This window comes from Ascaphus truei, chromosome 2 (genome assembly GCF_040206685.1).
Source record: "Ascaphus truei isolate aAscTru1 chromosome 2, aAscTru1.hap1, whole genome shotgun sequence".
Classification (NCBI taxonomy): domain Eukaryota; kingdom Metazoa; phylum Chordata; class Amphibia; order Anura; family Ascaphidae; genus Ascaphus; species Ascaphus truei.
Genome location: NC_134484.1, coordinates 314,384,226 through 314,397,416, shown reverse-complemented (window position 1 = coordinate 314,397,416; position 13,191 = coordinate 314,384,226). Strand labels below are relative to the sequence as shown.

General features: G+C 44.5%; 1 protein-coding gene across 1 annotated transcript in view; it reads left to right on the top strand.

Annotated features, from left to right (window-relative positions):
* The window catches only part of DDC (dopa decarboxylase), a 174,982-nt gene that overhangs the window by 73,701 nt on the left and 88,090 nt on the right, over window positions 1-13,191 (top strand). Inside the window, exons 3-4 of the mRNA XM_075586479.1 lie at window positions 6,313-6,426; window positions 10,453-10,572. Of these exons, the coding sequence (XP_075442594.1) occupies window positions 6,313-6,426; window positions 10,453-10,572 (234 nt within the window). The remainder of the gene's footprint in view (window positions 1-6,312; window positions 6,427-10,452; window positions 10,573-13,191) is intronic.

Below are 13,191 nucleotides of genomic sequence, written 5' to 3'. Positions count from 1 at the left end.
CATGCAATGCAGGTTACCCGACGGAGAAGCCAACACCACTGCAAGATGCCCGCAGTGTGGCATACATTATCTGTGGGCCGTGGAGTCGTTTGTGCCTGGGCACGCCACGGAGGCGGGAGGAGAGACAGCCAAGCTGACGTCTGGAGCCTCGCCAAAAGTGAAGCAGGAGAAGGCCGATCCAAGAGAATGGGGTTCCCTGCTGATGGTGGCGCCTGGAAAGAGTGAGACTGAGGCCTGCTACCGCAGCGAGAACCCGGAACCTCGCTGTTGGTCCCCTGCGGAGGTACCCTTGCCAGCATCCGAGTCTGCTTCGTTGGATGATGAGCAAGCAAGCCCGACATCGGTGGTGATGCACCTACCAGCGGTCCACTACAGCGGTGCTGAAAAGCAAGTGAAGCCACTTACCTGTGATGTGGAGCGGGTGAGCCCAGATGTACTGCGACAACCTGCGCTGATGCCGCCGGAGCAGCCAATGAGTCCCACGGCCGTGGCGACTCCCATCGTGAAAGGAGAAGAGGACCTCATCGCAAGCCAGCGGAGTGGTGAGATACCCTCTTACCTCCCACAGGCTCCGATGGAGGCGGCGGAGAAGACAGGCCCGACAAAGGCCCAAGCGGAGCTGCGGAGCGAACCATCACATCCGGTGCTGGACGTCAAACTGAAGGAAGAAGTTCCGGTGGGGGACCCCACCCAAGATGGCGCCTCGTCCCACGAGATCGATGACGTCACTTCCGGCGGACACAGCGGAGCCGGCTGGAAGCAACCAGCATCCCCGCGACCACCGGGCAGCACCGGGCTGTCAGAAGAAGAGGTGGGCAGGTACCGGCAGACCCTGCGGAGTCTGGGAAAGCAGATGGGTGAGCCTAATCTGCCCAGCGCTGGCACCGGCCGGGGCATTGCCAAATTGCGGATCGTAGTACCGCATTGCCAGCTCACTTCCCTCTTTGTCCTGCCCCTGGCCACTGCCCAAACCCCTGCCCCTGTCACGTCGTCATCTGGGTCCCTATCTAGCCAAGGGTGGTCTGGGGAGTCCCGGGACACATCTGAGGAACAGACTGGGTCAGCTCTGGACTGGGGGGAATTTTTTACCTCTGATGAGGGATCGGGGAGGGAAATGATCCCGTCTGGGATGTCTTCAAGAATGAGTTCTACTGATTGTAATACTAATGTGAGGGGTAGGCCTAAACGTATTGGGTCAGGCTCTAGATCCACGGGAACATCAGGTGTTTCTCCTGGGGGAGAACCCGGAGGGAAGTGAAATAACTGTGTCAGTAAGGGAACAGGTTGTAGAGCAGAGTACCAAGTGGTGGGCTCCCATGTTTGAGGGGTATGAAGCCTGGTTGGATTGTACTCGATTCATATTGATGAGGAGATGTGGTTGATCACTGGTGGGGTGTGGGCGAATACTCTGAGGAGGAACGCCATGAAGAAGTAGTTAGACGGTGGCATGAAATTCAGAGGGGCCTAGTCACTCCAAGGGGGTCCTATATTTTGTATGATGTGATTGCACCTGAAGAGCCCCTGTCTTGGGTACTGCCAGGCAGGGCAGGAAATAAAAAGCTAATCAGAATCAGCAGGGCTGAAAGGGCCATAGTTGCACGCTACAAACGGTCCCATGCTTTAGAATATCCTTATGTACCAGAACCTCTTATGCAGGAGATAGAGGCTAATAGGGATACTTGGTTGCGAGAGTCTATAGAGGACTACATTAAGTCTAAGTCGAGCCATGTGGAGCATAGGACAGAGGAAAGAATCTGCTACCTTATGAGGGTATGGAGTGTTGGGCGCACCATATACATGCACAAAATGGAGTAAAGGCCAGAGAATGGGCAGCCTAGATGTTACAGTATATCAGTGCAGGATGCTAATGGGAGGGAGGTTAGAAACTTGATCCCAGGCATTACTATTGAGGCTTCAAATTCTCCTACGGAATAGTTCAAGTGTACTGCTGTATGCCACATTGGTCTAATATGGTTATGTTCGTATTGGAAGATGTATTCCTGTAATGATGTGTATTAATGTATATTGTCTATGTTTTGCAGTTGCTTCTGAAGGAAGGTTCCGCAAATTTAGGTCCCAAGCGGGAACGTTGGATTCCACCAGGAGGAGATTGTAGCCGTGTATAAAATTGGTGTACATATTGTATCTCTCTCTTTCTGGCTGTAATACCTGGTAAGAAGGCAGGGTTGCCAGTCATCATGGAGGTTTGCTCTCAAACCCTGTGATGTGTCATGGGTAGCAAAGGAAGTGACAGCATGCTCTGTGTCCACTGTTAGTGACACAGAGGTGGGTCTTTCTGGAGCCTATATATTGCACAGCACTTCCTAAAGTTAGTGAGTCAAGTCAAGGCTTTGTGTTATGTCTGAGTGAAGTGTCTGCAGCAGTTCAAGTCTATCTGTCAGGGAGGCACGTGGCAAAGTGACAAGCTGAGTACACACTGTGTCCAGGGCTCTGGCACAGCTGGTGGTCTCCCTTAGGGGAGAGGTGGAAAGACAACTTGATTAGAGAACAGAAGGAACCTTCCTGGAGATGGGCAACATGATAATGTGCGGCTAAGTGTCGGCCGCTATGATGGGCAGTCTGCCATGTCTGATACAATTAAAGATGCCCTTGTTCAAGAGACCCTTCTTGTCTGAGACTGGAGTTATTCAGCAAGAAGATGCTCCCAGGAGTTCTCTTCCAGAAACTCCTCCCTGCTATCGTGGGGATCTGGAAGGGATGGAGGCGCTGTACCAACTGTGAGTAGAACGCAGCACTACCTCAAACGCCTGTCATGGTGAAATCCCCACTACCAACGAGCGGGAGACTTAGGAGTCCTGTGAGCCAGCAGGTGCACCACACTACACTGACATGCAACTGGGGGCAGTTTCTCACATAGGGGTCAGGATCAGAAGGGCCCTGAGGCAAACACTGTTACATATACAATAGTTGCAGAAAGTAGAAAAGGCTTATTAAAAGGCTATTTCACCCACAAATGTGTATTTTAAATAGAGACGTGTCAAACTCCGCAGGTTTTTTATTGTTTGTTCTAAGTTTGAGCAAATTTAGAAAGCAAAATTAAGTAAATATCCAATAACCATTTACTTTCTTTTAGCAATGTCATTGTGAACTTTTGAAATTAAGCCCATTTTTTTGGAAACTAAAAAGGGTGGAATTCGCCAAGTACTCTTAAGCCTGAAAACAAATTACCTGGCTCTAATTTTCAAACTGCAATGGATTGGAGCCTAAGTCCAAAGCTGCTCTTCCTTAAAACGGAGCATAGGAAATTGCATTTTTGAAATGCTCCGCTTGTACTCTGTACTATATTAAATTGTGGGCATCTCTGGCATCAACAGAATAGAACTACCACTTGTGTTGAAATGGCCATAAAACGAAAGGACAGTCGCCATTAAACGAATTATCCTTCATTAGACTATCATTGTTTTAATGTTAATGTATGTTTAGTTTACAGTAAAAGATTATGTGCATAAATGTAGATAACTGTAATTATCAAAATGATGCATCATTATAGATGTACAGGACACCTGCAAGCTCATATTGAACCCCCAAAATAACCACAACATATATATAAGCATATAGGTGTCACAGAGGAGTGCTACTGAGCATGGCGATATATATTTAATACCAGAATCAAAACATGAAACACCGACAGAGCTCAGTGCACATCCAGTGAAAACTATACACGGTACAGTGCCTAATTATATATAAAAAAATATATATATAAATAAATATATCCATTAAATAAAATGGTCTTTTAGTTTAACATTTTGGCCAAAGTGTTGTAAGCCCCTGAGCCACTACACGGCAGACCACATCTCAAGGGTCCCTAACACTAATATAAATTCTTAATAACCTGTGCATTACCAGGGAGAATGATTTATAATAAATCTGTCAAAATTAGTTGCATAGTTCTAAGTCTGATTGAAGCTTTTATTAACCTGTACTTTACCAGGAAAAGCACTCTGTAATAGATTTGCCACAATCATACTGCAAGCAAGCAAGTTCCCCTGAGAGTGGGAGATGCTATGGAGTGGGCTTTTAACCATTTAAATGTGCGAGGGGGTGAGCTACAACAAGATAGGAAGATCCACCTTCCAATCAGCTAAGACCAGCTGAACAAGATTTGTAAAACATACAGGACACCTGCAAGCTCATATTGAACCCCTTAAAACTGAGTACAGGAAATGCTCCGCTTGTACTCTGTACTATATTAAATTGTGGGCATCTCTGGCATTAACAGAATAGAACTACACTTGTGTTGAAATGGCCATAAAAAGAAAGGACAGTCACCATTAAACTAATTATCCTTCATTAGACAATCATTGTTTTAATATTAATGTATGTTTAGTTTACAGTAAAAGATTATGTGCATAAATGTAGATAACTGTAATTATCAAAATGATGCATCATTATAGATGTACAGGACACCTGCAAGCTCATATTGAACCCCCAAAATAACCACAACATATATATAAGCATATAGGTGTCACAGAGGAGTGCTGCTGAGCATGGCGATATATATTTAATACCAGAATCAAAACATGAAACACCGACAGAGCTCAGTGCACATCCAGTGAAAACTATACACGGTACAGTGCCTAATTATATATAAAAAAATATATATATAAATAAATATATCCATTAAATAAAATGGTCTTTTAGTTTAACATTTTGGCCAAAGTGTTGTAAGCCCCTGAGCCACTACACGGCAGACCACATCTCAAGGGTCCCTAACACTAATATAAATTCTTAATAACCTGTGCATTACCAGGGAGAATGATTTATAATAAATCTGTCAAAATTAGTTGCATAGTTCTAAGTCTGATTGAAGCTTTTATTAACCTGTACTTTACCAGGAAAAGCACTCTGTAATAGATTTGCCACAATCATACTGCAAGCAAGCAAGTTCCCCTGAGAGTGGGAGATGCTATGGAGTGGGCTTTTAACCATTTAAATGTGCGAGGGGGTGAGCTACAACAAGATAGGAAGATCCACCTTCCAATCAGCTAAGACCAGCTGAACAAGATTTGTAAAACATACAGGACACCTGCAAGCTCATATTGAACCCCTTAAAACTGAGTACAGGAAATGCTCCGCTTGTACTCTGTACTATATTAAATTGTGGGCATCTCTGGCATTAACAGAATAGAACTACACTTGTGTTGAAATGGCCATAAAAAGAAAGGACAGCCACCATTAAACTAATTATCCTTCATTAGACAATCATTGTTTTAATATTAATGTATGTTTAGTTTACAGTAAAAAATTATGTGCATAAATGTAGATTACTGTAATTATCAAAATGATGCATCATTATAGATGTAAAGCAAGAAATACATCCATTAATCTGGGGTGGATAACAGCATGGAAAAAGCATAAACAAATGCTAAAATGAAAAAGGAAGAGAACACATCTTTTAAATCTTCAATAAGAACACTTACCCAAGTTTGAAACATGTTGGAAGTGTATAGTATGTATGTATGTATATCTTTATTTATATAGCGCCATTAATGTACATACAGAAGCGCTTCACAGCAGTAATACACGTGACCATCATATAAATAACAAATAATACAAATAACACATGATGGGAAGAAGTGCTTCAGACATAAAAGCGACATTTAGGAAAAGGAGTCCTTGTCCCGTAGAGCTTACAATCTTAGTCATTTATTTATTTATTTTAATCAAGATTAAATAAAATGTATATTTATTGTGTAACTTATATACTGGCATCCTGAGCATTGGTATTTGAGAGTCTGCTGAGCATCACTATTTTTTTCTTCATGCTGGATCAGAGATTCCAGTTTTACCATACTAGTTTAGGTTGGCAAAGGGGATATATTGTTTCTTGAGTTCAATAAATCAGAGTGCTATTTATTGTAATGTAATTGAAGTATTATAGATCTTTCTTTGTGACTGTGGGTATTACTTTACCTCCCTATGCCTCAGGCACCAAAATTAGATTGTAAGATTTATGGGGACAGGCACTCGTGGTGCCTGCACATTTCTATGTGTCAGTCAAACATAAGACATCATTTTATCAATATTCGTTTGGTATAAACCATTTCCTATCCACTGAAATATAAACCCTTTCCTCCATTTGGTAACCTCCTCTCAAGTCTCCTCCAAACTGTTCAATATCTTATTTGTTTACACTGTTGATTGACATAACTAACAGAGATGTAACTATATCTACGATAGACACAATGGTAATGGACAGAGAATAGAAATGTGACTCTGTGATTCACACCTAAAAAATATAAGAGGTAGCATTTTGTAGTTAGATTTATGATTTATCTTTCTTATTTGCAGGTGACCCACTGGCACAGTCCTTATTTCTTTGCCTACTTTCCCACCGCCGGTTCCTACCCAGCGTTTCTGGCTGATATGTTATGTGGAGCTATTGGATGCATTGGTTTTTCCTGGGTAAGTCTCACTGATCATGCTAACAATATTGTGGTATGTTCTGCTTTACTATATGTGTAAGAGAAACTAATGATTTAAATCACAATTTCTCAATAGCCTGCTTTAGCACAACAACAATGTTACAATTATCTATGCTGATAAATCCATTAAGTACATTGTATCTTTCTATGACCTATGCAGAGCTGAATGTTATATCGATGATACCTAAAGCTAGAGATGTGCGAAAGTCTCATTCCGTGAACATTTTTACAAACATTTTTTTTAAAATTAGGATATTCATGAAAGTGTTTGGAAAGATATTAAGTAAAGAATATTTGTCACAAAGTTTGGCAATTTTAGCCAAATGTATGCAATCGTGAGCATATATATGATGCCAGAGGCAGTGTAATTCCTGTTTGCGTGGGGAACCTGATGGTTCTCACGGGCAATGTATTCCCAGTTTGCAGGAATCTATGATCAGCAAACTTCCTTTGTTCTAGGGAAAATGATTGCCACCTAGCAGCAGCTGGTGGCATAACCAAACCTCCAGAAGACAGTTGTAGCAGGTAAACAACCTGCACTAGTTGCGGTAGTCTGTCACTTGACCGGGGGCGCACACATGACTTGCATGCGCCCTCGGTAGCAGATTTTTTGGAAAGCTTGATATGAAGCCAGTCTTTAGTGTCACCCTAATGATGCCAAGTAAAAACTGATCTTATTATCTACTTAGCCTATAAGAAGATACATTCCATTTGAAATGCTGCTAACTCTTTCATGAGCATAACAAGGAACTTGTTATGAATAGGAGGATTAACCCCTCAACTCCAGATTGAGATCCTTGAGTTTTTTTGGTCTTCTATCCGGGTCTTGATAGGACTTAGGATGCCCTATAACATTCCAATATTGTGTGTTGCACCGCTCATTTGGGACTTTACCTATGAACCACAGGATGATCCTTTCTGGGCCCTGATTGAAACCTAGCAATAACTCTCAATGTAGTACTTCCTGGTAAAACATTTTATAAATAAAATAAATAGTCAATAATTGGCATTAGCATCTGCTGTGTGATATGCTTCCTGATCAGCAGACTTAGGGGGATTTGTTCCTGTAAAGTACACCTAGTTTGGCATAGGTTTTGGATGTCAGGGTATCAATGTGCATCCCGAATGTTAAATGGGTGTCAAACCATATGCCCCAGTATTTAAAACTAGTAACAAGAGTTAGGGTGGTTTTAGCGTTGGTTCTGATCTGGAGCTCAGTCATTGAAAGATTAAAAAATTTAGACTGGGTCCCAAATACCATTGTTACAGTCTTGTCAGTGTTTAAAAATAGTTTGTTTTGGAAAATCCAATTTTCAAGTCTGAAAAAGTCAGATTGAAGTATGTGTTCAAGGTCGGAGAGGCTAGGGCTATGTGCATATAAGATTGTGTCATCTGCATACAGTACATGTGTATTGAATCTCCCTTACAAGCTGTAGGAAGATCATTGAGAAGAGTAGGAGGCTTTGTCACCAGGGCCGTAGACTACTTTACTGGGGCCCAGCACTACAGTTTCCACTGGGCCCCCAACCCACACACCCTCACACCCCACCTACCTCCAGTGTCGACGGCCTTGCAAGACTCCCCCTCTATCTCTCACACCCATCTCTCCCCTCTACCACCCATCCCCATTGTCGGCGGCCTTGCACGACCCCCCTCTATTTCTCCCACCTACCTCTCTCTCCCCTCTCTCCCACACCCCTCTCTCACCCCTCTCTCCCTCAACACACACTGCTCTCCCATACACAAAATAACCCCTCCTTAACATCACACACATAATACCCTCTCCTCAACATAAAAACATAATCCCCTCTCCTCCACATCACACACACCCCCCCCTGCCTATCACACATCACCTCGCTGAACATCACAGATGCACCTTTGGTGCTGCACCGTCCAGCTGCCGAACTTCCGGCGAGGGGGCAGGGCCTACACATGAGGCCACAACAGCAGCAGAAAGAGGCCTGCTGCAGGGGGGGGTGAAGCTTGGGCCCAGCAGCTGGATGCAGAGCTGGCGGCCCCAGGGCAGTTGCAGCCCGGCCAGAGGTCAGGCCAACTGCCAGCACCAGTCAGGCCCCCCGCAGCCTCCATGCCTGGATGCCTGGATGCCTAGGACAATTGTCCTGGCTCTCCCCACCTGTCGGCAGCCCTGTTTGTCACCTAGCTACAGCTGGAGGTAGAATATCCCTTACCTGCAGGTTGCTCTAGCAAATTGGACTCTTTCTGATTTGTAAGGTATCCAGTAATGATTTACAAAAGTGTGAGCAGTCACAGCCCCTCTATAAGAATGCTTTTTAACTTGTGAGATATCTATGCCAGATCGGTTAATCGTAGAGAGTATCCAACTTCGAATGGTAATTTTTGCTGGTCTAAAAGGTATTCTGGAAGTTATCAGCAAATGGGTAGTGTCTTGCCTAAGAGGGGAGGTCCTGTCAAGGTACAGTAGGCTGATACACACCTGACAATGAAAAGGAAAGGATCTTTTGTGTCCCTAACAAAGTCTAATTCTACTGGGAATTTGTCCATAGTACATGTTTTTCTTCTTCAGTTAAGTATAATGTGAAATCTCACTTGAGTCTGTACCAGCTGCCCCCTCCCCCAACCTGAAAGAGACGTGTCTATTGTTATAACAATGTCTGTAAGTGATTCCAGAAGAGTATGCAGAGGGAACAGGGAATAAAAAGACCATTGAAGAAGTTCTATCCTTGAGAGCTGGGCTAAAGACACTAGGGCTGACCAGGGTAACCCTTGGCATACATGCTATGCCAGAACAAATTGTAATGTCTACACAGGAGAGGAGTTTGGAACAAGCCTGGGCCCAGGATCTTACTAGTGCCTAAAAGAAAGAAAATTGTCTCCCCTTCCCCTTGAAGTGAGGTGGGGTGAGGGGACAAGAAAATTGTATAAAATCATTCCTGTTTACCTTCCAAAAATCAAGTACCGAAACAATATAAAATAAATGATGAATGCCAGAGTGAGATAAATAAAAAGTGAGATCAAAAATACAAATCTAATTTATTAAATACAATAACCACCTAGCCAAAACTATTAATACAAAATTAAAAACATACTCAATGTACTGACTAGAATCTAAAAAAAAAGAGATGGCAGATAAGCATGGTACTGACCAGTCCTGACAAATATTAGACATATCTAATAAAACAAACCTCACAGGGAAATACCCAATTAGTCATATAACCATAAATTCCCAATGTCCTCAATCATATTAGGAGCCAAATGTAATTTATATGATGCAATTTCAGCCATGAATTGGAGCTTTTAATATGTAATTGACAAAATGACAATGCACAATACAAAGTCTGGAACTCACTAAGATGCAATACGAGGTATTGCACCTCAATCCAGGATGAATTGCCATTGACTTTAAATGCAGTTAACTCGGATCGGGATGTGGTTCCCCCTCATCGTGGCTTAGTAAATCCTGGCCAAAGTTTGATGCACCCTAATATATTATATATGGGAATTGACTGCTTTCTGTCTCTTGCTGGCACTTCTCAAAATGCAGGATGTAGTAGGTAACTCTATCATCATGAGATTTTAATCCAGTCCATATTTTCTAACTGTAGTCAGCATTCTGGTTCTATGGAAAATGGTAACTTTGAAAACCAGGAGTGGACTATAATCTCATGATACAGAGACAGGCTATCAATACTGACACTGTTACAGGTACACACAGAGCAAATTAAGATAGCTTGATGCATTGATGCTATGTAGCCTAAACTGTCTAACATACAGCTGTAGCAAAGTTATTATATACACTGGGATATTATGTGTTATCAATGCCATTGAATCCTATGGAAAACCTGTCATATTCCATATAATGCAATATTTTGTGGATGCAATAACCTTGACCACGTCTGTATAGCAGCAATCGCTCGTACTGATATTTATTTATAGCTGTTAATCATGTCATAATTATAAACCTTCTGTATTTTTTTCATTTCTGTTAAATTGACCAATGTTTTTTTCTTTATTTATTTGATTCAAGGCTGCAAGCCCCGCCTGCACAGAGCTAGAGACTGTAATGTTGGACTGGCTGGGGAAAATGATAGGTTTGCCAGAGCAGTTTTTAGCTGGCATTAAAGGAGAAGGTGGAGGAGTTATTCAGGTAAGAGGGAATTTACATAAAAGCATAAGGCTAAGTCCCCGGTGGTGGCTGCTGTACGCGCGCCTGGCGTCCTGGGGACATGTGCACAGCTTAAAACCGTGATCTGTGGTCTGTAGGGACCTATGGGAGGCATCGGGGGCGTGGCCAAAATGGATGGGGGTAGGAAACGGCCATGACGTCAGGCACAACACAAAGCACAGCCCAGCAGCTGAAAACACTGCAGTCCCATTGGTCCAAGCGTATCTGCCCTGCTATTGGCTCCCAGCGCACCGCGTCGCCGCACGGGGACACAATGATGTTGTCTCACCTGCTGGCTGACGTAGCACCACACTGCGTGACCAAACACGCGAGAAGACACTGGGGCCTGCGTTATTGAGGTTAGTGAGTGGTGTGCGGCACGTGCCACCGTCACCACCGGGGACTTAGCCTAAGTGATTTATCTCCTTCACTCCTGGAAGTAAAGGAACATCAGGTGCCATTTGTTATTCTAGGTTTTAATAATTGAAATCCTGTGAAGGGTGTACTCACATATTACTCATTCTTTATAAGCATGGGCCAAAATAGTGGCAATATGGTATCTTTGTGCGTCCTCAGGAGTCCTGAGGAAACCGGTACTTCCGGTGAAACGCGTTGAGTGGCACCTGACCCATGAGTGCAGGACGCTGAACGCCACACTACCTACACACTTGCCCAAGACCTTCCTGGGAGATTGCATGAGGGAGTGCAGGACGGGAGCGAGAAACACGAGTGTAGCAGAGGAAGGCAGAGAGAACACCGATATAACCTGACTGGCCGTGCTCCTTTGATTACTTATCATGCGATTTTACATCTGACACCATGAAGGTGACCAGACACTATGGGCTAAAGATGCCGCAGAGACAGACTACACAAAGACACCTTATTGCCACTATTTTGGCCCACATTTATAAAGAATGAGGAATATGTGAGTACACACTTCACAGGATTTCAAGATTCACAGATTACAATATTGTGTTTGAACGTATTGCACTATATTTTGTATGTTTTTCTATTTTGCATACACCTGCGCTCCCCAATTTTTCAGACAACTTGTTTTAATTGATGTCTATAGACATTTTAAGATGTAACTATAGTCTATATTAGGAATTATAGGTTAAAGCTGTGTACCGCATTTTCCCTCACCCCCTGGGAGATAAGGCTGCTACGGTGTATGTGCTATTTTACCTGCAGCTCACAGAAGGCCTGAGCCTCTGCTGCTGTGAGCCTGGGGTGTACCTGAATTGACAATCTGTAGCGCCTCCACCTGTACGGGATCCTACTATGTGGGATAACCCTGTTACAGGAACCCCCATACAATAAAACACACGCTAGTACGTATAACAGTTTTACTGCAGGCAAAATAATACTGAACAAGTATATACACAGTTCCACCCACCTGGTCACGCATGACTGTGCCCTCCAACATACACCAACCCTGTGTCCACACACTGGCAATACAGTCCCCAAAGTACCTAGGGGCCCTTGAGCAACCAACCACCCTGGTTTCCACAAGTAGCCACCCACCCAAGTGTGTGAGACAGCGCTGCCCCACTAGCGTGTGTACAGTTGGTGCACTTGTTGGTACCTGCCGGGTGTTCCGACATCCGATAAAGCCGACAATGGACGAATGGAATCCACTGATCCAGCGGCGATAAGTCCGCCTCCATGTTGGGTGGTGTCCAGCTGGATGGTCCCACACTGAAGATAGTCTCTCATAGGTAGCAGGTAGTCTGGCCCCAGACCACCGGAGGCCAGGTTGCAGCTGCATCCTGGCTGTGTCCCTCACAATGAAACTACAGGGGCAGTGTCCCTAACTGATGGGCCTGTCCTTGCAGCAACCACAAGCTGCGATTGAGTCGGGGGCCTAGCTGGGGGCCTAAGGGGGTCTCTGGCTTGGTGCAGGGGCCACGGACACCCTGCACATGCACACCCTACCTTTCTGATGTCCCAGCTCCGACTGGCGTGGCTGCAGCACGCAAAAAGTATCAATATCCCCCTGCAGGGAATCTACAGCCCTATTGACTGTTGCGCAACATGTGGTATACCTCCCTGGGCATTCTGGGGGCTGTAGTCCCCTGCGGATCTGTCCTCCTATTGGCCGCTGCTACCAGGGACCTCTCTGCGCATGCGCGATCCCTTATAATGGCCGCCGCACTGCTGCTGGTTTTACGCATGTGCATCTGCGTGCATGATAGCGACGCCCTTTTCCGGGATTGCGATTGCCTCACCAGCGGCCACGTGCCCCTTCCAATGCCTAACCATCCTCTCCCTAGCCTATCCGGCGGGTCCTCCACTAACTCCGTCAGCGCCCACATTCCCCCGCTGCAGTGGATGTAAGGAGAAGCCTGTGGGAGGGGGCCAAGGGGATGCACGGAGGGGAGATCTGGCCACAGCTGTTAAATTCCAGGCATTATTTAAATCCCTGCTCTCTGATTGGTTAAAATTCCTCAGTAATGACCTTGAATTTTTGGTACTCTGTCAAGATTTTCAGCCAATCGGCTTTCCGTTCTCATTGACAAAGAGTGAGATCAGCTCTCAGACAGGGGAGGTGATTGGACAGGAGGCACCAGGAAGGCACTGACTCCTCCCCCACCCTGCCTG